Below are 27,635 nucleotides of genomic sequence, written 5' to 3' on the forward strand. Positions count from 1 at the left end.
ATTTTGGAAGAACAAATCAAGAATGTAAACTAAATGGTAGGGCACTGAGACCTGGGGATACAGGTACATTGTTCCCTGAAAGTGGCGTCGTAAGTGGACAGGGTTGTAAAGAAAGCTTTTGACATCTTGTACTTTATAAATCAAAAGTTTTGAGTATAGGAGTTGGGATGTTATGTTGAGGCCAAATTTGGAATATTGTGTACAGCTCTGGTCACCTAACTACAGGAGGATATCAGTAAGATTGAAAGACTGCAGAGAAGATTTATGGATGTTGCCGGGTCTTCAGGAGATGCGTTACTGAGAAAGATTAAACAGGTTTGGACTTTATTCCTTGGAATGAAGAAGAATAAGGGAAGATTTAATAAAGGTTTACAAAATTATGAGGGATATAAAGAGAGAAAATGCAAGCAGGCTCTTTCCACTGAGATTAGGAGAGATAAAATACATGGCTTTAAGGTGAAAGTGGAAAAGTTTAGGGGAACATTAGGAGGAAGTTCTTCACTCAGAGTGGTGAGAGTGTGGAATGAACTGTCATCTGATGTGGTGGGTGCAGACTCGATCTTGAGTTTTAAGAATAAATTGGATAGATACATGGATGGGAGAGGTCTGGAGGATTATGAAATGGGAGCAGGTTATTGGGCCTAGGTGAACAATAGTCAGAATAGATTAGAAAGGCCGAATGGCCTGTTTCTGTGCTGTAGCATTCTATGGTTCTATGGGAGGAGAGGGGAATATGTGTCTGGTGGTGGGAATCACATAGAAGTTTAAGAACCTGGTAGCCTGAACACTAGGGTTTTTAAAGAAAGTTTTCAGAGATATCAATGGGTGAAGCTCTGCAAGAAGTCTGTAAAGTTGTTTCTATTTATAGTGGATGTGTTGGTTGCAATCTGGATCTGGTTGGGGGACATGCAGAGCCCAGGTGAGATTTGAATCACCAAGAAGAGTACACCAATGAGGAACAGAAGGCAAACTTGTACGAGTGGGAAGAGAAGCCACCAAAATGTGTTACAGCACAGACAGATACATGCTCCAACTGGTGTATATGTGCAAAAGCACTAGCAGACTCTGAAATAATGACATGATTGGAGGGTAAAACACTAAAATGCTTATGTAACTTTTAATGGTGCAGCCAATCATCTCACTTACCTGACAACTCATTAGAAGCATGGCTTCTGTTTCTTTCCCATATATCACAGAGAAAACTGGACAACATCCACATAGACTGCTATGTTCAGTGACGTTGTGTTCAATGAGGGCTCGAAATAGCTGCACTGTCACCCCCTGTAAACAAACAGATGGAATCATGAAGCTCCTTAATAATGATGAGCTTGGTACCCATAATATGGTTAAGAGTGGCTGAAGGTTGCTTTGTCCATGATGACTAGACTACATTGACCTTGGGCTTAGATTTTCTGGCTCACAGATAAAAAGCTGCTGAAGCCCATGCATGGGAAACGTGGGTTTGGATTAATACATGGCAATTACAATCAGCATCTTATATGGGTTTGGACCATGTCCAACAAGAGTCCAAACATCTCCCCATGGACATACAAGGAACAGTATTTATTGCTCTCCTGGTAAATGTTTTTCGCTGACCTAGAGCAGACCATTTGGTGAAGGTAGGGAGTTCCATGGTTTTGATCAATCAGAATCAGGAACAGAAGAGACTGCAGATACTGGAATAATGAACAAAAAAAGTCAAACTGCATTCTTGGAGGCAAAAGGTGCATGTTAACATTTCAAGTTGAGACACTGCCTCTGGAGACAAACTGGGTTTTAACAACATGCATCATTATTTTCAGGGTGACATCAACCCAACACTGGGTGGTTACTTTTTCTTTGCTTTAGTGTCCAGTCTCTCTGATGTAGAGACCACAATGGGACCAACAGATGCAGTTGACCCTTGCAGATTCACAAGTGTTGCTTTACTTGTTGGAAGGACCGTTTGGGGCCTGAATAGTGGTGAGGGAGGGGGTGTGGTCACAAGTTAAGCACCTTCTGTGGTCAGAAGGATAGGTGCCAAGGTGGCAATTGGTGGCGAGGAAGGAGTGCTCAAGGAAGTCATGGATAGAGTGGTTTATGCAGAAGGCAGAGAGAGGAAGAGTAGGGAAGATGTGCCTAGTGGTGGCAGAAATATGTTGGATGTGGAAGCTGATGGGGCGGTTGGTGAGGACAAGGCGAATCCTGTCCCTTGTTGCATGTGGAGGTGGAAGGGGCCGGGGAAGATGTGCGGGTAATGGAGGATATGTGGGTGAAGGCCGAGTTGATGGTGATAGAGGGAAAGAAAGCCACGTTGTTTGAAGAAGCTCGATCTGGCATGGAAGTCCTCCTCCTGGGCGCAGATGTGACAGAAGAATTGAGAGAAAGGAATGGAATCCTTATGGGGACAGGGTGGGGTCATCGAACTGAGGGAGTTGGTGGGTTTGTAAAAGACGTTTGTTGAGACTTTGTCTCCCGAGATTGAGAGACAAAGAGATCAAGAAAGGGAATTGTTGCTAGAAATGTATGGTTGGGTGGAAGATGGTAGCAAAATAGATGAAGTTGAGCTCATCATGGGTGCGTGTGGCAGCACCAAGCACCAAAGTTGTTGCTGATGTAGTGGAGGAAGAGTTGAGGGACCTTGCCTGTGTCAGCTTGTACCAACAGACACAGCTGGGGCCCTCCAGACCTCTCCCATCCAAGTATCTATCCAATTTATTCTTAAAACTTAAGAGTGAGCCCACATTCACCAGTCAGATGGTAGCTTGTTCCACAGCCCACAACCTTTCCTCTTTCACCCTAAAGCCATGTCCTCTTGTATTTTAACTCTCCTAATCTGTGAAAATAGCTGACTCACATTTACTGTGTATACCTCTCATAATTTTGTAAACCTCTATCAAATCTCCCCTTATTCTTCTGAGCTCCAAGGAATAAAATCTTAACCTGCTTATTCTTTCCCTGAAACTCAACTGCTGAAGACTCGGCAACATCCTAGTAAATATTCTCTGCGCTCTTTCAATCTTACTGTTATCCTTCCTGTAGTTTGGCGACCAGAACTACACACAATACTCCAAATTTGGCATCACCAATGTCTTATACAACATTCAAACTCCTGTACTCAATACTTCGATTTATGAGCCAAAATGCCAAAATCTTTCTTTACAATCCTGTCCACCTGTGACGTTTCAGGGAAATGGGTATCTGTATTCCCAGATCCCTTTGTTCCTCTGCACTCCTCAGTGCTCAACCATTTACTGTGTATGTCCTACCAAAATACAACACTTCACACTTGTCTACATTATATTCCATCTGCATTCATTCTCTGGCCCATTTTTCCAGTTGGTCCAGATCTCTCTGCAAGCTTTGAAAGCCTTCCTCGCTGTCCACAACACCTCCAATCTTAGTGTCATCAGCAAACTTGTTGATCCAATTTAACTCATTATCATCCAGAGCATTGATATAGAACAACAAACTACAATGGTCCCAGCACCAATCCCTGATGCAAACCACTAAACACAGACTGAGAAGCAATCATCCACTACCATTCTGTCTTCTCCCATTCAGTCAATTTCAAATTCAGTTTACAACCTCAGATTTCAGATTTATTGTCAGAGTACATAAATGACATCACATACAACCTTGTGATTCCTTTTTCCTGCAGGCACGCAGAATTACCTCTCCATGGATATCTAGTGTCTGAAGCTTCTGAACTAATTTCCCACGTGGACTTTGTAAAAGGCCTTACTATGTAGACAACATTCACAGCCTTTTCCATATCTACTTTCTTGGTAACCTCCTCAAAAATCTCTAAGATTTGCTAAACATCACCTACCACAAAGCCATGCCGACTATCCTTAATTAGCCCTTGGCTGTCCAAATACTTGTTTACCCTCAGAACACCGTCTAATAATTTACCTACTACTGCCAATTTTCTGGTTTACTTCTGGAGCCTTTTTTTAAACAACGGAACAACATGAGCTACCTCCAATCCTCAGGCATCTCACCCGTGACTAAGGACATTTTAAATATTTCTGCTGTACCCCTGCAATTTCTATACTCTCTCTTAAATTATGAGGGAAAATCATGTCAGGCCTGGGGAATATATGAACCTTTCTTTGCTGTAAGACAGCAACCACCTCCTCCTCTTTAATCTCGATATGTTCCATGCCACAACTGTTTGTTTCCCTTCCTTCTTTATGCAGTATGCCAGTTTCTGGGATAAATAATGATGCAAAAACAAAAACTGTTTAAAATCTCCCCCATCTTGTGAGGCTCCACACATCTAGGGATGTCTTCTAGGGAACCAATTTTGTCCCTTAATATCCTTTAACTCAGCATACTTATAGAAACCTTTTGAGTTTACTTTCGCATTATCTGCCAAAGCAACCTCATGTCTTCTTTTTTCCTTCCTAATTTCCTTGTATTTTCTTTCATCTTCTATGCTCTTCTAGCACCTCATTTGCGCCTTGTTGCCGGTACCTGCTTTACATCTCTCCTCTTCTTAACCAGATTACCAACATCCCTTGAAAACCAAGGTTCCCTATGCCTGGTAATTTTGCCTTTAATCCTCTGCACTCTCAAAATTTCACCTCTGTAGGCCTTCCACTTACTGAACACATTCTTGCCAGAAAACAACGTATCCCAATTCATTTTTCCGAGATCATTTCTCATTTCCACAAAATTGTCCTCTCTCCAATTTATAATCTAAACTCAAGGGACCAGATCTATCCATAATTAACTTTAAACTAATGACATTATGGTCACTGGACCTAAAATGTTCATCTGCGCATACTTCTGTCACTTGACCTGTCTGGTTCCCAGTAGGAGAGTCAGTATTGCACTCTCTCTAGTTGGTACCTCTATATATTGATTTAGAAAACTTTCCTGAACACATCTGACAAACTCCAAGCTTTTATACTTTTACAGTATGAGAGCCCCAATCAATAAGCAGAAAGTTAAAATCTGCTACTATCACAACTTTCAGTTTCTCACATCGGTCTGCCATCTCTCTCTCTCTACAAATTTGCTCTTCCAATTCTCTCTGACTATTGGGTGGTCTATTATACAACCCCATCAGTGTGGTCACACCTTTCTCGTTCCTCAGCTCCAGCCATATGGCTTCTTTTGACAAGCCCTCTGGGCTGCCCTGTCTAAGCACTCCTCTCCCCTTCTTCCCTCCCTCTATTACGTCTGAAACACCGGAAGCCCAGAACATTGAGCTTCTGCCCCTGCCCCTCCTGCAACCAAGTCTCATTAATAGCAATAATGTCATCTATCTTTTCTTTTTTATTAAATACTTTAAAATTTTAAAACCACAATACATTTCAATTAATAATGAATTATATATTCTCTTTCTTTGGCTTGGCTTCGCGGACGAAGATTTATGGAGGGGGTAAAAAGTCCACGTCAGCTGCAGGCTCGTTTGTGGCTGACAAGTCCGATGCGGGACAGGCAGACACGGTTGCAGGGGAAAATTGGTTGGTTGGGGTTGGGTGTTGGGTTTTTCCTCCTTTGCCTTTTGTCAGTGAGGTGGGCTCTGCGGTCTTCTTCAAAGGAGGTTGCTGCCCGCCAAACTGTGAGGTGCCAAGATGCACGGTTTGAGGCGTTATCAGCCCACTGGAGGTGGTCAATGTGGCAGGCACCAAGAGATTTCTTTAGGCAGTCCTTGTACCTTTTCTTTGGTGCACCTCTGTCGCGGTGGCCAGTGGAGAGCTCGCCATATAACACGATCTTGGGAAGGCGATGGTCCTCCATTCTGGAGACGTGACCCATCCAGCGCAGCTGGATCTTCAGCAGCGTGGACTCGATGCTGTCGACCTCTGCCATCTCGAGCACCTCGACGCTAGGGATGAAAGCGCTCCAATGGATGTTGAGGATGGAGCGGAGACAACGCTGGTGGAAGCGTTCTAGGAGCCGTAGGTGGTGCCGGTAGAGGACCCATGATTCGGAGCCGAACAGGAGTGTGGGTATGACAACGGCTCTGTATACGCTTATCTTTGTGAGGTTTTTCAGTTGGTTGTTTTTCCAGACTCTTTTGTGTAGTCTTCCAAAGGCGCTATTTGCCTTGGCGAGTCTGTTGTCTATCTCATTGTCGATCCTTGCATCTGATGAAATGGTGCAGCCGAGATAGGTAAACTGGTTGACCGTTTTGAGTTTTGTGTGCCCGATGGAGATGTGGGGGGGCTGGTAGTCATGGTGGGGAACTGGCTGATGGAGGACCTCAGTTTTCTTAAATAAATAAAATGCATGTGGTGTATAACCTAATCCCTCCCTATAACCCCCTCCCTCCCAAGTACCCCTAAGAAAGAAAGGAGATGATTATCAAATAGATATATAGATTCAAATCGACTGCCATGAAACTGAGAACCACCACCAGGACAAGCTATTGAGAGCTTAAATTTTCAAACCAACATGTTGTAGATATGGACACCATATTTTTTAAAAAAGTTATCTTTTATCACATAAACATTTTTTCAAGAGGAATACAAGATCTCATTTCAATATGCCTTCTTTGCATCCCCAAATCCATCTCTAATTTCCAAGTAATACCTACACATTTACTTGAACAGCTAAAGCTAATCGTAAAAATTCAATTTGATAATTAATCTTAATTTTAAGATAAACATCTTAATATTTTTCAACAAAAATAACATTGGATCCAAGGGAAGTTTAAACTTTAATATTTTCACAAAAAAACTCTAATTTGTATCCAAAACAGCTCAACTTTAATACACTGCCAAGTTAAATGAAAAAAATTATCTATTGTTGCGGCTCACCACGAGGCAGGCAAACCGGCCCTGCTTGTAAGCCACGTGGTGGGGCAGCCGGCCAAAATGGCGCCGTCGGGGGGGGGGGGGTGTTGGGGGTTTCCCTTCCTTCTAGCTCGTTGCTCAGAAACCCGCGCTGGGGGACCACGTGACGCCCGGGTGACGTCAGCACCCTCCAGCGCGGTTCTCAGCCAGGTCGGGCTGGGAGTACAAGTGCAGCCCAGCAGCCTGCAATAAACCAGTCTGCTCATGGAGCTCAACCCATCTGGTTGTGTGTGTGATATTGCAGGAGCAGTGTAGCTGCCGCTACACTATCTCTTTATCACATCTAAAGCATAATTCTGAAGATATTAAATCTTTTTAATTTTGTGGTGGTAAATATAATTGATGCAAAAAATTATATTGTACTAACTTATATCTTACATTAATAATTTTACCCATATAATCTATACATAACATTCTCCAAATATTTTGATTTAGGTAGAACAATAGATCAATTTCCTACTTTAATCTTTATTTATGAATATCTGATCTGGACATTTTCCTTTGAAGTAATTTATACATTTCTGAAAAATTTCAACTTCAGACTCTCGAGGTAATCTTAGACTTTGACCTAATTTATCAATTAAAAAAGACTTGATAATAACAAAAAAGGTATTATTTTGAACATTGTATTTTGCTTTCATTTGTTGAAAAGAAACAAAATTACCAGTTTCTAAACAGTATTCTCGTTTTAATCCCCATTTGATTCCATATCTTTAAAAATTGATTATTAACAGTAAAAGGAAAGAGCTAAAGGTGGTTTATGAGAAATCTTACCTTTCCCACCTATCTCAATCTATTTTATTCAATAATTCAATTAAATGTTTCAATATAGGTAGGTACTTATTAATTATTATTAATAATTTAGTGTTCCATTTTTAAATAAATTCTTGTGCAAATATTTCATCTATTTTAGTTAATTCTATCTTAGCGTATGTTAAAGATTTATCTAAGTCAAACATTCCATTAATAAATTTCAACTGAGCAGCTTTAGAATAATTTGGAACATGTTTGGAAATTGTAAACCTCCTAGTTCAAATTTCCAAGTTAATTTCTCCAAACATACTCTAACCATTTTACCTTTCCACAAAAATTTCATAATGATTGTATTTAAATCCTTTAAAAAATGAGGTACATTACAAGGAATGGACTTTAAAAGATATTGCATCCTTGGAAAATATTCATTTTAATACAATTAATTCGACCTATTAATCCTCTTTAATTTTATAAAATAATTTATAAAATAATTATAAGTAATTATAAGTAATTCAAATTGTATATCTAATTTTTTAAAATCAATTTTAATACCCAAATATTTAATCACGTTATCTGACTACCTAAATTGAACAATCTTTTTACATTGAGTATAATCTCCCTCAAAGGCATAATTTCACTTTTATTCCAATTAATTTTGTAACCTGATATTTCACCATATTCTTTTAATATCTTATACAATGAATGCAAAGAATTTTCAGGATCTGTTACATAAAACAAAACATCATCAGCAAATAAATTAATCTTATATTCATCAGAATGAACCTTAATTACTTTAATAGTAAAACCTTGTCTTATTAATTGTTCTAAAGGTTCAATTGCTAAAACAAATAAAGCTGGAGACAAAGGACATTCTTATCTAGTTGATGACAAAAGATTTTTGTCCATTTGTCACCACTTTAGCAGAAGGATTTTTGCATAGAGTTTTAATCCAACTAATAAACACCAATTCAAATCAAAAATCTTCTAAAATAAAAAAATTCCATTCTAATCTAGAAAATAGGAATTAAATGAATTTACAGCAATATTATCTGCAGAATACTGTGGAGTTTTGTTTTTTTTAAATCCAGATTGATCTAAATGAATTTAATTTGGTAAATATTTAGTCAACCTATTTGCCAAAACTTTGGCTACAATTTATAAATCAACATTTAATAATGAAATTGGTCTATAAGATTCAGTCTTTAACAAAGCTCTATCTTTCTTAGGCATTACAGTTATAACTTGCTTGGTTCAGCATCATGCTGAAGAAGATTGAAAAGAGGGTTGGTGCGAGAACACAGCCTTGCTTCACGCCATTGTTAATGGAGAAGGGTTCAGAGAGCTCATTGCTGTATCTGACCCGACCTTGTTGGTTTTCGTGCAGTTGGATAATCATGTTGAGGAACTTTGGGGGACATCCGATGCGCTCTAGTATTTGCCAAAGCCCTTTCCTGCTCACGGTGTCGAAGGCTTTGGTGAGGTCAACAAAGGTGATGTAGAGTCCTTTGTTTTGTTCTCTGCACTTTTCTTGGAGCTGTCTGAGGGCAAAGACCATGTCAGTGGTTCCTCTGTTTGCGCGAAAGCCGCACTGTGATTCTGGGAGAATATTCTCAGCGACACTAGGTATTATTCTATTTAGTAGAATCCTAGCGAAGATTTTGCCTGCAATGGAGAGCAACGTGATTCCCCTGTAGTTTGAGCAGTCTGATTTCTCGCCTTTGTTTTTGTACAGGGTGATGATGGTGGCATCACGAAGATCCTGAGGCAGTTTACCTTGGTCCCAACAAAGCTTGAAAAACTCATGCAGTTTGGCATGCAGAGTTTTGCCGCCAGCCTTCCAGACTTCTGGGGGGATTCCATCCATACCTGCTGCTTTGCCACTTTTCAGTTGTTCGATTGCCTTATATGTCTCATCCAGGGTGGGAACCTCATCCAGCTCTAGCCTTAGGGGCTGTTGAGGGAGCTGGAGCAGGGCGGAATCTTGGACTGAGCGGTTGGTACTGAAAAGAGATTGGAAGTGTTCTGACCATCGGTTGAGGATGGAGATCTTGTCGCTGAGGAGGACTTTGCCGTCTGAGCTGCGCAGCGGGCTTTGGACTTGGGGTGAGGGGCCGTACACAGCCTTTAGAGCCTCGTAGAAACCCCTGAAGTCGCCAATGTCCGCGCTGAGCTGTGTTCGTTTGGCGAGGCTAGTCCACCACTCATTTTGGATCTCCCGGAGTTTGCGCTGAAGATGGCTGCATGCGCGACGGAAGACTTGTTTCTTCTCTGGACAGGACAGCTTTGTAAGGTGAGCCTGGTGGGCAGCTCGCTTCTTTGCCAGCAGCTCCATGAAAGACCCCAACAATGAAGACGCTGTTTACATCCGGTACCGCACGGATGGCAGTCTCTTCAATCTGAGGCGCCTGCAAGCTCACACCAAGACACAAGAGAAACTTGTCCGTGAACTACTCTTTGCAGATGATGCCGCTTTAGTTGCCCATTCAGAGCCAGCTCTTCAGCGCTTGACGTCCTGCTTTGCGGAAACTGCCAAAATGTTTGGCCTGGAAGTCAGCCTGAAGAAAACTGAGGTCCTCCATCAGCCAGCTCCCCACCATGACTACCAGCCCCCCCACATCTCCATCGGGCACACAAAACTCAAAACGGTCAACCAGTTTACCTATCTCTGCTGCACTATTTCATCAGATGCAAGGATCGACAATGAGATAGACAACAGACTCGCCAAGGCAAATAGCGCCTTTGGAAGACTACACAAAAGAGTCTGGAAAAACAACCAACTGAAAAACCTCACAAAGATAAGCGTATACAGAGCCGTTGTCATACCCACACTCCTGTTCGGCTCCGAATCATGGGTCCTCTACCGGCACCACCTACGGCTCCTTGAACGCTTCCACCAGCGTTGTCTCTGCTCCATCCTCAACATCCATTGGAGCGCTCACACCCCTAACGTCGAGGTACTCGAGATGGCAGAGGTCGACAGCATCGAGTCCACGCTGCTGAAGATCCAGCTGCGCTGGATGGGTCACGTCTCCAGAATGGAGGACCATCGCCTTCCCAAGATCGTATTATATGGCGAGCTCTCCACTGGCCACCGTGACAGAGGTGCACCAAAGAAAAGGTACAAGGACTGCCTAAAGAAATCTCTTGGTGCCTGCCACATTGACCACCGCCAGTGGGCTGATAACGCCTCAAACCGTGCATCTTGGCGCCTCACAGTTTGGCGGGCAGCAGCCTCCTTTGAAGAAGACCGCAGAGCCCACCTCACTGACAAAAGGCAAAGGAGGAAAAACCCAACACCCAACCCCAACCAACCAATTTTCCCTTGCAACCGCTGCAATCGTGTCTGCCTGTCCCGCATCGGACTGGTCAGCCACAAACGAGCCTGCAGCTGACGTGGACTTTTTACCCCCTCCATAAATCTTCGTCCGCGAAGCCAAGCCAAAAGAAAAGACAGTTATAACTGCATTAGAAAAAGACTCCAGTAAAGAATGGATTTCCATTGATAGTTTCAATACCTCCATTAATGGAAGTATTAATAAATCTTTAAATTTCTTATAAAATTCAGATGGAAAACCATCTTCACCTGTAGACTTTTGCATAGTATTAAGAGCATTATTTAACCGTACATGGGGAATCTAAATCTTCATGATCTTGGCAATTTAAAGAAGGAAGATTAAAAAAAACTATTAATCTTTACTTCATTATTGGATTGAGATGTATATAGAAACATAGAAGATAGGAGCAGGAGTAGGTCATTCGGCCCTTCGAGCCTGCCCGCCATTCAATGAGATCATGGCTGATCTTAAAGTTCAGTATCCCATCCCCGCCTTCTCTCCGTAACCCCTAATTCCCTTAAACTGAAGAAATATATCTAATTCCCTCTTAAATATACTCAATGAACGTGCCTCTACTGCTCTCTGTGGCAATGAATTCCACAGATTCACCACCCTCTGAAATTCCTCCTCATCTTGGTCCTAAATGGTTAGCCTATTATCCTCAAACCATGGCCCTGGGTTCTGGACTCCCCCACCAATGGAAACATCCCTTCCACATCCATTCTGTCCAGTCCTGCCAGAATTTTATATGTCTCTATGAGATCCCCTCTCAATCTTCTAAACTCCAGCGAGTACAATACCAAATTGCGCAATCTTTCCTCATAAGTTATTCCAGCCATTCCAGGTATCAGCCTGGTGAATCGCCTTTGCACTCCCTCCATTGCAAGAACATCCTTCCTCAGATAAGGTGACCAAAACTTCACACAATACTCCAGGTGTGGTCTCACCAAGGCTCTGTACAGCTGCAGTAAGGCATCCTTATTCCTATACTCAAACCCTCTTGATATGAATGCCAACATACCATATGCCTTTTTAACCGCCTGCTGTACCTGCATGCTCGCCTTCAGTGACTGGTGCACAGGAACCCCTAGGTCTCTCTGCACTTCCCCATCTCCCAATGTATTGCCATTCAAATAATAATCTGCCCTCCGGTTTTTATTACCAAAGTGGATAACGTCACATTTATCCACCTTGTAGTGCATTTGCCATGTATCTGCCTAGTCCCCCAATTTATCCTTCCTGACCCGCTCTTCAGTGCACACAACCCCTCCTAGCTTAGTGTCATCTGCAAATTTGGAGATATTACATCCGATCCCCTCATCCAGATCATTAATGTAAATTGTGAACAGCTGGGGTCTCAGTACAGATCCCTGTGGCACCCCACTGGTCACCGCCTGCCACTCAGAAAATGAGCCGTTTATCCCAACTCTCTGTCTTCTATCTGCCAGCCAGTTCTCAATCCACACCAATACCTTGCCCCCAATCCCATGAGCCTTGATTTTGCATGCCAGTCGTTTATGTGGGACCTTATCGAAGGCCTTTTGGAAGTCCAGGTACACCACATCCACTGGCTCTCCCCCATCTATTTTACCTGTCACCATCTCAAAGAATTCCAATAGATTTGTCAAGCATGATTTACCTTTTGTAAATCCATGTTGACTCTGTCCGATCCCTTCTCTCCTAGTCATATGCTCCGTTATTACATCCTTAATGGATTCCATCATTTTGCCCACTACTGATGTAAGGCTCACCGGCCGATAATTCCCTGCTTTTTCTCTACTCCCCTTTTTAAATAGTGGGGTAACATTAGCTACCCTCCAATCCATGGGTACTGATCCTGAGTCTATCGAGTTCTGGAAAATAATTCTTAAAGCATCTGTTATCTGAATGTCCACTTCCTTAATTACCCTAGGATGTAGATTATCAGGCCCTTGGGATTTATTGGCCTTCAATCCCTACAATTTCCCCAAGACCTTGTCCTTAGAGATACTGATTTCTTTCAGCTCCTCCCTTGCATTAGTCTTTGTGTTCCCCAACATCTTTGGGAGGTTATTTGTATCCTCTCTTGTGAAAACAGCACTAAAGTAAGAATTTAATTGGTCTGCCATTTCTTTATTCCCTATTATATATTCCCCTGATTCTGACTGCACGGGACCTACTCTGGATTTCACCAATCTTTTCCTCTTGCCATATCTATAAAAGCTTTTGCAGTTGGTTTTAATGTTTGCCCCAAGCTTGCTTTCGTAATTTATTTTTGCCCTCTTGATTAATCCCTTTGTCCTCCTTTGCTGCATCTTGAACTGTTCCTAGTCTTAGGATTTGATACTTTTTTTGGCCAATTGATATGCTCTCTCAGGAGTCACGTGATGGAGTAGTGGCCGGTCGGGGAACTCCAGCCCTCTCCGGAAAAGTAAAAAAAAACACAGAAAACACAAAGGCACAAACACAAAAATTAAAATAAAGTGGAAGTAAAGGTGGGAAGAAAATGGCAGTGAAGAAAGAAAAGTCGAAAGCAACGGGAAGAAGAGAAGAAGAAAAGACATCGGAAGAAGAAGGTGAAACCTGTCCGAGGAGCCTGCCGCGGAGAGAGAAGCCCGCTCCCTCAGGCCAGTCGAAGTCCCGAGCTCGGGACTACAAAAATGGCTCGCGGAGCCAAGCAAAAGTGCGCAACCGCGCATGACAAAAAAAAACTGACAGGAGGGGGGACCAGCTGAGGAGTCGATCTCCACAGCTGAGAATGACAGCTACAGCACAACAACAAGAAGAGAACATAGAAAACAACGAGAACAAGAAAGAAGAGAGTAAAAAGAAATCAAGGAAACAACAGATGACCAACCCAGAGGAAGAAGAAGAAGAAGAACATAGAGAAATGGAAGAAGGAGGGAAGGGCAAGACAATGGAAATTTTTTTTAAAGAATATATGGAATCAGTAAAAGAATGGCAATCACAAGAATTTAGTGAAATAAAAAGAAGAATTAAAAGTACAGAAGAAAAAATGAATAGATTAGAGATGATCATGTCAAATATAGGAAAAAGAGTGGACAAGGTGGAAGAACGAGAAACAGCCGTAGAAATGGAAGTAGAGGACTTAAAAAAGAAATTAGAAGAATCTAATAAAAAAGTTAAAGAGACACAAGAGCTGTTAGCTCAGAAGATAGATATAATGGAAAATTATAATAGAAGAAATAATATAAAGATAGTGAGCCTTAAGGAAGATGAAGAAGGCAAGAATATGAGAGAATCTATAAAAGATTGGATCCCCAGGGTCCTAGGAAGACCAGAATTACAGGAAGAAATGGAAATTGAAAGGGTACATAGAACATTAGCCCATAAACCACAGCCACAACAAAAACCAAGATCCATTTTAGTAAAATTCCTAAGATATACAACAAGAGAAAATATATTGGAGAAAGCAATGAAGAAAATAAGAGAAGACAAAAAGCCACTGGAATACAAAGGTCAAATATTTTTTTTCTATCCAGACATAAGTTTTGAGCTCCTGAAGAAGAGAAAGGAGTTTAATACAGCAAAAGCAATCCTATGGAAAAAAGGATATAAATTTATGCTAAAGTACCCAGCGGTACTTAAAATGGTTATTCCAGGGCAGCAAAACAGACTATTCTCGGATCCGGAGGAAGCACGAAAATTTGCAGAACAACTACAAAACAGACAGAGAGATGAAGACATGTAACGAGAGCAAAAATGACCACAAACTATATGTATGTGTGCATATGGGTATATATATATATATGTGTGTGTGTATGTATATATGTGTGCATATGAGTGTATCCGTATTTAAAAGAAAATATATAGAGTATAGATAAGAATTAATAAGGGAAAGAAAGGGAAGAGAGGAAGTAAGGAGGGAATTAAGAGTGACCTTTGTTATATATGAAAATTAAAATCTTTTCTGGGGGGGTTGGGTGGGGAGGAGTTACAGTCACTGTGAAATCAGTTGACGCTTGCGAGTGAATTCGCAAATCCAAATGGCGAGGGGAGATGTGGTTGCCCGACAAGGGATAAAGGGCAACTCAGGAAGGGGAGGGGATAGTGGGGTTAAAGAAATTTTAGATAGGAGAATAAGGGAAATGTTTGATGTTTTAGAAATGTTGTCTTATAAAGTGTTCAAAACAAGAAAGCAGAAATAGATAAGAAGGAAAGGTGATGATGAGGAAACAAAGGAAAGATAAACAAAGTATGAAATGGCTATGTTGAACTATACGACTTTAAATATTAACGGAATACATAACCAAAGCAAAAGGAAGAAACTGCTAAATTTACTGAAAAAAGAAAAAATTGATTATTGCATTCGTGCAAGAAACACACTTAACTGAAATGGAGCACAAGAAATTAAAGAGAGATTGGATAGGACATGTAACAGCAACGTCATATAATTCAAAAGCTAGAGGAGTAGCTATATTAATCAGTAAAAATGTACCAATTAAAATAGAAGAGGAAATAATAGATCCAGCAGGGAGATATGTAATGATAAAATGTCAGATATATTCGGAGTTTTGGAATTTACTCAATGTATATTCACCTAACGAAGAAGATCAAAAATTTATGCAAGATATTTTTTTGAAGATAGCAGACACGCAAGGGAACATACTAATAGGAGGGGATTTTAACCTTAATTTGGATTCAAACATGGATAAAACTGGGAAAAAAATTAACAGAAAGAACAAAGTAACCAAATTTATAATTAAATCGATGCAAGAAATGCAATTTTTGGATATATGGAGGAAACAACACCCAAAGGAAAAGGAATATTCATATTATTCGGGTAGACATAAAACATACTCAAGAATAGACCTATTCCTGTTATCAGCTCGCATGCAAGACAGAGTTAGAAAAACAGAATATAAAGCTAGAATATTATCGGACCACTTACCCCTGATATTGACAATAGAGTTAGAGGACATCCCTCCAAGAATGAATAGATGGAGATTAAACTCCATGCTACTTAAAAGGCAGGATTTTAGAGAATTAATTGAAAGACAAATTAAAATGTACTTTGAAATAAATACGGAATCAATGAAAGATATGTTTATACTATGGGATGCAATGAAAGCGTTCATCAGAGGGCAAATAATAAGTTATGTAACCAAGATGAAGGACTACAATCAGGAAACAGAGCAGTTGGAAAGGGAAATAGCAAATATAGAAAAAGAATTAGCAATGAAGGAAGAGAATTGGCAGATAAAAAAATAAAATATGAAACACTACAAAAATATAAGGTGGAGAAGAACATAATGAAGACAAAACAGAAATATTATGAACTAGGAGAAAAAACGCACAAAATTCTAGCATGGCAGCTTAAGACAGAACAAACTAAGAGAATGGTATTGAAATCAAGGAAAAAAGACAAACAAATCACATAAAATCCAACGGAGATTAATGAAAACTTCAGAGAATTCTACGAACAATTATACCAAACTGAAAACGAAGGGAAAGAAGACAAAATAGATGAATTTTTAACTAAAATTGAACTACCAAAATTACAAATAGAGGAACAAAATAAATTAACAGAACCATTTGAAATAGTAGAAATACAAGAGATAATAAAAAAACTACCGAATAATAAAACACCAGGAGAGGATGGATTCCCAATAGTATTCTATAAAACATTTAAAGATTTATTAATTCCTCCCCTCCTGGAAGTAATCAACCAGATTGATAAAACACAAAGCTTACCAGATTCATGCAAAACAGCAATAATACCAAAGACAGGGAAAGATCCACTCGCACCAGCGTCATATAGACCAATATCTTTACTTAACACAGATTATAAGATAATAGCTAAACTATTAGCAAACAGATTAGCCGACTATGTACCAAAAATAGTAAATCTAGACCAAACTGGATTTATTAAAAAAAGACGAACAACAGACAATATTTGTAAATTTATTAACTTAATTCATGCAGTAGAAGGAAATAAAGCTCCAACAGTAGCGGTTGGTTTAGACGCAGAGAAGGCCTTTGACAGAGTAGAATGGAATTATTTATTCAAAGTACTACAAAAATTCAGTTTACCAAAGAAATATATTAATTGGATTAAAGCATTATATAAGGGGCCATTTTCTCCCCGACCTTGGCACAAGGTTCGACACCCCGGCGATGTCAGAGCTCCTGGCGCGGATCTCAGCCAGGTCCGGGCTGGGAGCACAAGACCAGCCAGGCAGATCTCAATAAGTGAGTTTTTGCTCACTGAACTCAACCCGTTTGGTTGTGGAGTTATTCAGTAAGCAGAGTAGCTGCCGCTACATTGGTGACCCCGACAGGTTCAAAAGCTTTTCAACCCGATATGAACGACTCTTCGATCAACGCTATAGCCATCAAGCTTCCTGACTTCTGAGTTCAGGAGCCTGAGACCTGGTTCAACCACACAGAGGTTCAGTTTCACCTCCGCCAGATTTCATCAGATGCGACCAAGTTTTATCACGTGGTCACCGCCCTGGACCAGGTCACTGCCAAACGAGTGCTGCACTTCGTTCACCTCCTACCTGCAGAAGATAAGTACGGGACCATCAAGCAGGAGGTCACGGCTCCCTCGGCCTCTCCAGATGCCAGCGCGCCACTCGGATGCTGCACCTCGACGCCTTGGGAGACAGAACTCCAATCACGATGATGGATGAGATGCTCTCTCTCATGGGCGATCACACCAACTGCCCACTCTTTGAGCACATTTTCCTCGACCACATATCCGAAGACAACCGGCAATTACTGTGCCAGGAGAACTTCGATGACCCTAGGAAGATCGCTCAAAAGGCTCAGGAGCTATGAACGATTCCCAGAGGGCTCAGCGGTCCAGCAAGTTACGAGTCCCGGCCATGACCATGCCAAGCCTTCCTCTAACATTGCGGAGGAACACTTGGCCCCTGCAGTGGCCTCAGACACCATAGCCAGAAGCAAGTCATCCACTTCAGGCCTCTGCTTCTTCCACCAGCGCTGGGGAGCCAAGGTTCAGAAGTGTCATCAGCCCTGCTCGCTCCAGCGAAACGAGCAGGGCGGCCGCTGTTAAGGGCTGAGGCGGCTGGCCAAGAACACAGCCCTCTCTACCTGCAGGATGCAATCACCGGCCGACGCTTCCTCATCAACACTGTGGCCCAGATCAGGGTCATCCCGGCCACAGCCATAGAGTCCCGGAACCAGCCTCGAGGACCTCCACTCCGTGCAGCCAATTCGACAGAGATCCGAATGTATGGTCACAAGACCATCCACTTCAAGATCGGCCAGTGGAAGTTCTCATGGAAGTTCAGTTTCATCCTTCCCAACCTCCATTCTGGGTGTCGACTTCCTCCTAGTCCACGGACTCCTGGTCGACCCCCAAGGTAGGCAACTTGTCGATGCCCATACCTTCCAATCCATTCGCCTCAACACCTCCTGCACAGAGCAGCCGCAGATGACCACAGTCAGCGCACCCAAGGAAGAGTTTTAGCACATCCTGGATGAGTTCCCGTCACTCCTCTGGATAAGCTCCAGTGAGAAAAAGAGGAGTTCTCGCATCTGCAAGAGCTGGGGATCATTCGACACTCCAACAGTCCTCAGGCCTCACCGCTCCATCTGGTCCTGAAAGCCTCCAGTAGCTGGCACCCCTGTGGAGATTATCGACGGCTTAACAACACGACAGTACCTGACCGTTACCCCATCCCTCACATTCAGTACTTTACGGCCAACTTGCATGGCACGAGGGTGTTCTCCAAGGTCGACCTGGTGCATGGATGTCATCAAATCCCGGTGCACCCCGAGGACATCCCTAAAACAGCCTTCGGCTTGTTTAAATTTCTACGCATGCCTTTCGGACTCAAGAATGCCACCCAGACCTTCCAGTGCATTTATCTGGACGACATTCTTGTCGCCAGCAGAGACCGGGTACAACACAAGTCTCTTCTCCCGACTGGCCGACTTCGGCCTAACGATCAACCCGGCCAAATGCCAGTTCGGGAAAGAGTCCATACAACTCCCAGACCATACCATCACGGCCGAAGGAGGTACACCAGCTGTTACGAACATTGCTGCAATCAGAGAGTTTCCACGCCTGGACAACCTCAAGGGGTTATATGAGTTCGCGGGTATGGTCAACTTCTATAACCGATTAATTCCAGGTGCTGCACGTTACATGCAGCCACTCTTCGCACTCATTGTGGCCAAGGACAAGACTCCTGCCTGGACTCTAGAGGCCAACAGGGCATTCGAAGCCATGGAAGTTGCCCTCGCGAAGGCAATCCTGCTCGTCCACCCATGCACCGATCTTCATATGGTGTTCTCTGTCGATGCCTCTGCCACCGTCATTGATGCCACCCTGGAGCAGCAGGTTAACGGACAGTGGAAACCACTGGCATTCTTTAGCCAACTTCTTCATCCGCCAGAGCGCAAGTATAGTGCTTTCGACGTGAGTTGCTGGGCATGTACCTTGCTGTGCATAATTTTTGCTATTTCTTGGAGGGGAGACCTTTCACCATTTTTACTGACCACAAAGCCCTCACTCAGGCGCTCGCTATGGCTAGAGATCCCTGGTTGGCCCACCAACAGCGTCACCTGTCCTTGGTATCGGAGTTCACCACCGACATTCGGCACAAGGCAGGGAAAGACAATGTGGTCGCCGATGCACTCTCCCGACCGGCCATTTGCTCACTGACACCCGGCCTAGACTACTACCAGCTTGCCCAGGATCAGAAGTCCGAAGAGGAGATGCAGGCCTTCAGGACTTCCATCACGGGCCTGCAGTTCCAGGACCTTTCAACTCCTCTCAGTGATGATACCATCCTGTGCAATATCTCCATGAGCACCCCACGATCAGTGGTTCCCTAGCAGTGGTTCAGGCAAGTCTTCCACTATATCCACGACCTTTCCCACCCTTCCATCAGGTCCACGGTTCATATGGTGGAATAGTGCTACGTCTGGCACAGGCTTCAAAAGCAGATTGCAGACTGGGCCAGAACCTACACCCATTGCCAGCATTCCAAGGTACACAGGCACACCAGAGCACCCATGCAGGATTTTGAATACGTCAGAGAACGGTTCAGCCACATACATGTGGACATTGTTGGCCCCTTACCAGTTTCCCATGGTAACCATTACCTTTTCACGGTGGTAGACCGCAACACTCATTGGCTCGAGGTGATCCCGATGCCAGATGCCTCCACGGACTCATGCTCCCAAGCACTTTTGACTGGTTGGGTTGCCTGGTTCAGGGTCCCGACCCACCTCACCAGCGACTGTGGTGTGCAGTTCACCTCCACGCTCTGGGTGCAGCTCGCCAACAGACTGGGAATCGAGCTGAATCACACAACGGCCTATCACCCACAGGCCAATGGACTGATTGAGCGATTGCACCACCACCTTAAGTCGGCAAGCCCGCCTCACTGGCCCCGACTGGGTGGATGAGCTGCCTTGGTTACTCCAGAGCATCCGCTCGACACCCAAAGAAGAACTGCATGCGTCATCAGCCAAGCTGGTCTACGGTGCACCGCTAGCCCTGCCCAGTGAGTTTATCAATACACCACACAACCCGCAACAGTTTACTTCCCCTGTCTTCGGGCCCAGTTAGACACATGGACCTCTTACATTCCCAACGAGCTGTATTCCGCAGAGTATGTTTTTATCAGGCGAGACACTTCCACAGCACCCCTTCAAAGACCGTACGAAGGGCCGTACAGAGTCACCCAGCGTTCAGGATCCACCTTCACACTGGACATTGGTGGTAAGAGGGAACTGTTTACTGTGAACAGATTAAAGTCAGCACACCTCGACCCCAATGAGCCAGTGGTCGCGACTCAACCCAAGAAGCAAGGCTGCCCAGCAAAAAAGGACATTGGCGCCGGTTCTGGGGGGGGGGGGGGGGTGGGAGCTGTGTGGCGGCACACCATTAGATGTGCGAACTGGACCTGCATGTCACACACGTGGTGGGACAACTGGCCAAAATGGCGCTGTCGGGGGTATCTCCCTGAACTCGGCACCAGGCTCAGAAGCCTGCGCTCTGCGGCCCACGTGACGCCCCGGCGACGTCAGGGCCCCTGGTGCGGTTCTCAGCCAGGTACAGGCTGGGAGCATAAGACCAGCCAGGCAGATCTCAATAAACAACTTTTTGCTCACCGTTTGGTTGTGAGACCATTCATTCAGTAAGCAAAGTAGCCACCGCTACAAGGGAATGATTTTTTTTTAACCTCTTAAATAAGATTTTAAAGCATCCCATAAAATAAATTAATCATTAACTGAATCAGTATTAATATCTAAATATTCCTGGATTTGATTTATAGTTACAAAAATCAACACTTCCTAACAACGAAAAATTAAACCTCCATCTATAAGTTGTATTAATCTTTTCAGAACCTAAACATGAAATCAACAGAGGTGAATGATCTGATAAAATCCTAGCCTTATATTCTGCATGCATTACTCATCCTTGTAATTGATCTGAAATTAAGAAACATATCTATTCTGGAGTAAGAATCAAACCTAAAAGAATAAAATGAATAATCCTTTACCTTCAGATTTAATTTTCTCCAAATATCAACTAAATTCAAATCAAAGTTAAAATTCTTTTTGCAGTTTTTGTTTTGGTTACTGATTTTTGTGATTTATCCAATAATGGATCTAGACAACAATTAAAATCAACAACTATCACATTATCATGTGCTTTTGCAAGAATCCTGAATAAATTTCTCATCATCTATATTAGGTGCATAAATATCCATAACCATCCAAAATTCAGAATAAATTTGACAATTCACTAAAACAAATGCCCCTATAGTATCTTTAACAGTAGATTGCAATTTAAATGGTAACTTCTTATTAATTATAATGTCAACTCCTTTTGCCTTGGAATTAAAAGATGAAGCTATAACTTGACCTATTCATTCTCTTTTTAATTTTTGATTTTTTTTCAATTAAATGAGTCTCTTGTTAAAAAAAAAAGCAATATCAATTTGTAATTTTTTTAATATAAACTAAAATCTTCTTTCTCTTAATTGGGTTATTGAGCTCATTCACATTACAAAATTTAAATTATTTACTGCCATATTATAAATATATAAACAGCTCTCCAGCGCATGACGTACTGTTTTGCGGAAACTGGCAAAATGTTTGGCCTGGAAGTTAGCCTGAAGAAAACTGAGGTCCTCCATCAGCCAGCTCCCCACCATGACTACAACCCCCCCCACATCTCCATCGGGGACACAGAACTCAAAACGGTCAACCAGTTTACCTACTTCGGCTGCACCATTTCATCTGATGCAAGGATCGACAATGACATAGACAACAGACTTGCCAAGGCAAATAGCGCCTTTGGAAGACTACACAAAAGAGTCTGGAAAAACAACCACCTGAAGAAACACACAAAGATCAGTGTGGACAGAGCAATTGTCATACCCACGCTACTGTTCAGCTCCAAATCATGGGTCCTCTACCGGCATCACCTATAGCTCCTAAAACGCTTCCATCAGCGCTGTCTCCGCTCCATCCTCAACATTCATTGGAGTGACTTCATCACCAACATCGAAGTACTCGAGATGGCAGAGTCCGCAAGCATCGAATCCACGCTGCTGAAGTTCCAACTGCGCTGGGTGGGTCACGTCTCCAGAATGGAGGACCATCGCCTTCCCAAGATGTTATATGGTGAGCTCTCCACTGGCCACTGAGACAGAGGTGCACCAAAGAAGAGGTACAAGGACTGCTTAAAGAAATCTCTTGGTGCCTGCCACATTGACCACTGCCAGTGGGCTGATATCGCCTCCAACCGTGGATCTTGGTGCCTCACAGTTCGGCGGGCAGCAACCTCCTTTGAAGAAGACCGCAGAGCCCACCTCACTGACAAAAGACAAAGGAGGAAAAACCCAACACCCAACCCTAACAACCAATTTTCCCTTGCAACCGCCGCAACCGTGCCTGCCTGTCTCGCATCGGACTTGTCAGTCACCAACGAGCCTGCAGCAGACGTGGACATACCCCTCCATAAATCTTCATCCGCGAAGCCAAGCCAAAGAAAGAAGATAAATCTAAAAATAAATAACTCTCGCCACTTGTCCCAACAGTTCCCAGCTCCACAGCAGTTTAAAAATTTAGTAACATCTCCTAATAGAAAAAAGTAAGAAACCTCCAAAAAGTAAAATATACCCCCCCCTCCCAAAGTAATATTAAAAAAAGAACCAGTACTACTCCCCTCTATTATACAGGAAGTGGCCTTCAACACTAAGTACCTCACAGCTGCGGAAGAAGGCGGCAAAATAGTCTGCCTCCCCTAGACAGAACATAAACAATCATATTTCATCAGTCCATCAAGTATGATAAGTTTATTTTAGATCCTTATTTACTTGATCATCATCGATCTCAATCAATTCTCAACATTCCAATATCTGAGATCCATCTCAAGTTTTATCTTGACTCAATTTAGGTTGTTTAGAAGAATAACTCAGCAGCATCTTTTTAATTATTAGGCAATGAATTAGCAAACTCTAAAGCTTCATCTTCATCAGTAAAAAACCATGATTGGTCATCTCCAACAAAAACTAAGTATAACTGAGTATCAAAAAGCAAATTTATATTCTTTTTCCTGAAAACAGATTTCGCCAGAGTCCTCTGCCTTTTCGACGATACACCTTACATTGAAATAAATACACCATAGAATATTTCTATCATGTACAAAACCTTTGATTTCTTTCTGAACACGCAGTCCTTGCATGACCTTTATCCTCCTCCACTTCATTTTCTGCTTTAACATTCTGGTTCCTCTCCCCCGTAAACCTACCAGAGAAGCACTAGCAAACCTGCCCTCAAGGATACGAGTCCACTTCCAGATGTAAACATCCCTGTCAGAACATGTCCTACATTCCCTGGAAGAGAGCCCAATAATCCAGAAATTTGAAGCCCTACCTTCTACACCATGTCTTCAGCCACATGTTAAGTGAATTATCTTCATATTTCTCATCTCACCAGTACATGCCACGGGTAGCAATCCTGAGATCACTACCCTGGATATCCTTTCCTTCAACCTAACACCTAACTGCGGAGAAGGTGTGGCGTGATGTGGAGAAGATGCTTCACCCAACGGAATTAATTAAAACCACTTTTTCAGAATTTTTTTTATAAAACAAGTTTTAAATTTTCTTTTAAAGAAATACTATGAAGAAATCAAGGACACAGACAATGAAAAACGACTCCTAAAGAGACAACAGTTTCTTGGGTCTACCTTAGAAGTGGATCCTGGAGACATGCTTCTTCCTCTGAGATTGACTTGGCAAGTCCCAGCAAAATTTCAAGCAACTCCAGTGCCACTTACCCGGGGAAATGAGGAAGATGGTGCTGGAGTCAGAAAATGACAGGTACAGCTGTCGGAATTTCAGGATCAAGCGCGCATGCGCAAATCTCCACGCAAGCGTGTGATACAGACTGTGACTCTACTTGTGGGGCAGGCTGAGCCCTCACAGCCCAGTGCTTCTGGACTGTTGATGGGGGAAACCGAAACCCCTCAGGCAGGCTGAACAGACACCAACTTCAACAGAGGAAGACATCAGGACTGAAGAAAACAATACTTTACAAGTAATGGAGGGAGAAGAGATGCTGATACAACAGGGAAGGCCCTTACCTCAGTATGTTGTCCAAGAAAGTCAAGCTGGAGTTTCTAGTTACTCATTACGTAGACCCATCAGGTCAATTGGATACATTGTTAAAACAAATTCAAGTATTATCGACTCAAATGAATTAAGGATTTAGTCAATTAAAGATCAATTTGAAACATTATTTAGTAGTATGAAGGAAAAAATTATTACTATTAAGACTGATGTTTCAAGATGTGCTAAAACGATGGAAAAAATTCAGGTTAAAAATCAAAAAATCAAAGAAGATTTTCAAGACTGTCATGATGAAGTAGAACAATGTAAAGATATGGTTGGTAAATTATTGGAAGATTGTTATACTGCTTGGGAAGTTCAGAGAAAAAAGTTGTTGCAAAAAACTGATGTTTTGGAAAATCAAAGCCATAGAAATAATGTGAAAATTGTGGGGTTGCCTGAAGATTTTGAAGATTCAGATCCAGTACAGTTTTTTTACAGAAATGGATTCCTGAAGTTTTGGGAATTGAGCATTTTCCAAATGGGTTGGAGTTGGATAGAGCTCATAGAGCTATTAAAAGGAAACATTTTCCGGGTCAACGGCCATGCTCTATTCTAATTAAAGGTCTATGATGTCAAGATAAAGAAATGATATTGAGGGTCGTAGTTCAAAATGCGAGAAAACATCAGACTCCTCTGCTGGTTGGAAACAATAGAGTATTTTTCTATGCAGATCCGAGTCAAACATCACAAGGAATTTAATCCTGCTAAGGCTGTTTTATGGAAAAAAGATATAAATTTGCCTTTAGATATCCTGCCATACTTAAGATCTTTTATGGAGAATATCAGTCACAATTCTTTGCTAATGACGATTAAACTCTTTTATTTGCTAATTCATTGCCTGATAATAAGAAGGGGAATCATGATCAATCTTCCCAACAGTCCAGATGGTCCAAGAGAAGAAATAGTTCACAGAATGTGCACCATTATGAATTAACTGAAAGTGATATTGATGATGATCACATTAATAGAAACTTCGAAGCAGTTTATCATGCTTGAAGTATTGATGATTACTGTTGTTTTTTTTTTCTCCCTATTCTGTTTGGGGAGGCGGATTTTTTTATTTCTCCTTCCAAAGTACAATAGAGGGGAGTAGTACTGCTTTTGTGTAAGTGGTGTTTTTTTCTTGAGGGGGGGAATCCTTTTGTTTTTTTTAGGGTTTCTTTCTTTTCTATTTTATTTTGAAGAACTGCCGTGGATTGGAGTCCCATCACCTTTTTTTAATGCAATTAAAAGTTATTCTAAAGAAAAATAGAGATTCCTAAAGATTGAATCCTATAGACCTATTTAATTGTTAAAAGTTGATTATAAAATTGCAGCTCAAGTCTTTGCAAATAGATTGGCTAAGTATTTACCATTTAATTCATTTAGATCAGGCTGGATTTATTAAAAATCGTTATTCTGCAGATAATATTGCAAAATTAATCAGTTTGATTAGTATTTCTCAGAAGGAATCTGACTTACCAATGGTTTTATCATTAGATGCTGAATTTTTTTAAGTATTGGAGAAATTTAGGTTTGGACCAATCTTTATTAGTTGGATTAAGTCTTTACATAAAAACCTTTCTGCCAGAGTGGCGACAAATAGTCAAATATAGTCATCATTTTTATTCAAGAGATCTACTAGACAAGGTTGCCCTTTGTCCTAGCATTGTTTGTATTATCTATTGAACCTTCAGCTTAATTGATAAGACAGGATAGTAATATTAAGGGTATTAACGTTAATTCTGATGAATTTAAGATTAATTTGTTTGCTGATGATGTTTTGATTTATTTAACAGAACCACAGAATTCATTAAGTTCATTATATAAGAGACTGAAACAAAATAGAGAAATATCAGGTTATAAAATTAATTGGGATAAGAGTGAGATCATGTCGTTGATTGATGGTGATTATACTCAATGTAAGAAAACTATTCAGTTTAAATGGTTAGAATTGATAAGGATTTGGACAATCTATTTTATGAAATAAAGATAAATAATTCCACGTATAAAGGAAGATTTGAATAAATGGAAAGATTTACCTATTAATTGTATCAAGATGAATGTTTTTCATAGAATTCAGTATCTTTTTCAATCTATTCCTTGTAAAATTCCTCAGAAATTCTTTAAAGATTTGAATTCTATAATCTGGAAGTTTTTATGGAAAGGTAAAATGGTAAGAGTATCCCTACAAAAATTAACTTAGAAGTATGAATTGGGAGGTTCACAACTTCTGAATTTTCAGAATTACTATAAAGCAGCACAATTGAGGTTTATTAATAGAATCATTGATTTAGATAACCCTTTAATATGGGCTAACAGAGTTAAGTAAATGGAATACTGTTAATTATTAATAATAATCCACCTATTTTGAGACATTTTATTGAATTATGGACTGATAAATGATGAAATAGGGGAAAATTTCAGGTGAAACACCTTTGTATCAGAATATACTTTTTCATTTTACTTTTTTACAGTTTTGGAAAATATTGGATCAGAAAGGAATTAAAACAGTACAAGATTGTTATGAAGCTGGTTATTTTATTTCTTTTCAAAGAATGAAAGAAAAATACATGTTTCCAAATAATACTTTTTTGTGATTATCAAGTTAAGGCTTTATTATTTGATAATTCTGGACATAATTTAAGATTACAAAGACAATCAAAAATTGAAATTTTGCTTATGGCAGTACAAATTCAGAAATTTCAGAAAAGTATAAATTATTGCGAAGTCAAATTCCTAAATTAGATATTCACAAATTAAGATTATAATGGGAAAAAGATTTAGGAATAACAATAGATCAAGATGATTAAGTATGACTAAGATTGTTAATATGAGATATAGATTAGTCCATTATAATTTTATACATCAGTTGTATTTAACACCTCAGAAATTAAAGAGATATAATTTAAATTCTTTAGATGTAAAGAAGTAGGTTCTTTTTTTTTACATTTGACTTGGTTATGTGATGGTGTTAAATCAAAAGTTTTAAAAGTTTAATTACCTAATAAAAATAACGTTGGGTCCATTGCTTAGTTTCAAATTGAGATTGACTATGTATCAAATTGAGTTTTTAGATTAGAGATTGCTCTAGCAAGAAAATGTTCAGCTATTCCTTGGAAAAAATGAGATTGATTTGGGATTGCAGAGATGGCATATGGAAATGA

At 41.2% G+C, this 27,635-nt stretch overlaps 1 protein-coding gene across 1 annotated transcript in view; it reads right to left on the minus strand.

The window, feature by feature from the left end:
• Nucleotides 1–27,635, minus strand: part of rpain (RPA interacting protein) — a 74,245-nt gene that overhangs the window by 10,525 nt on the left and 36,085 nt on the right. The window contains exon 6 of the mRNA XM_069885021.1: nt 1,147–1,281. Within this exon, the coding sequence (XP_069741122.1) occupies nt 1,147–1,281 (135 nt within the window). The remainder of the gene's footprint in view (nt 1–1,146; nt 1,282–27,635) is intronic.

This window comes from Narcine bancroftii, chromosome 6 (genome assembly GCF_036971445.1).
Source record: "Narcine bancroftii isolate sNarBan1 chromosome 6, sNarBan1.hap1, whole genome shotgun sequence".
In the NCBI taxonomy this organism is placed as follows: Eukaryota; Metazoa; Chordata; class Chondrichthyes; order Torpediniformes; family Narcinidae; genus Narcine; species Narcine bancroftii.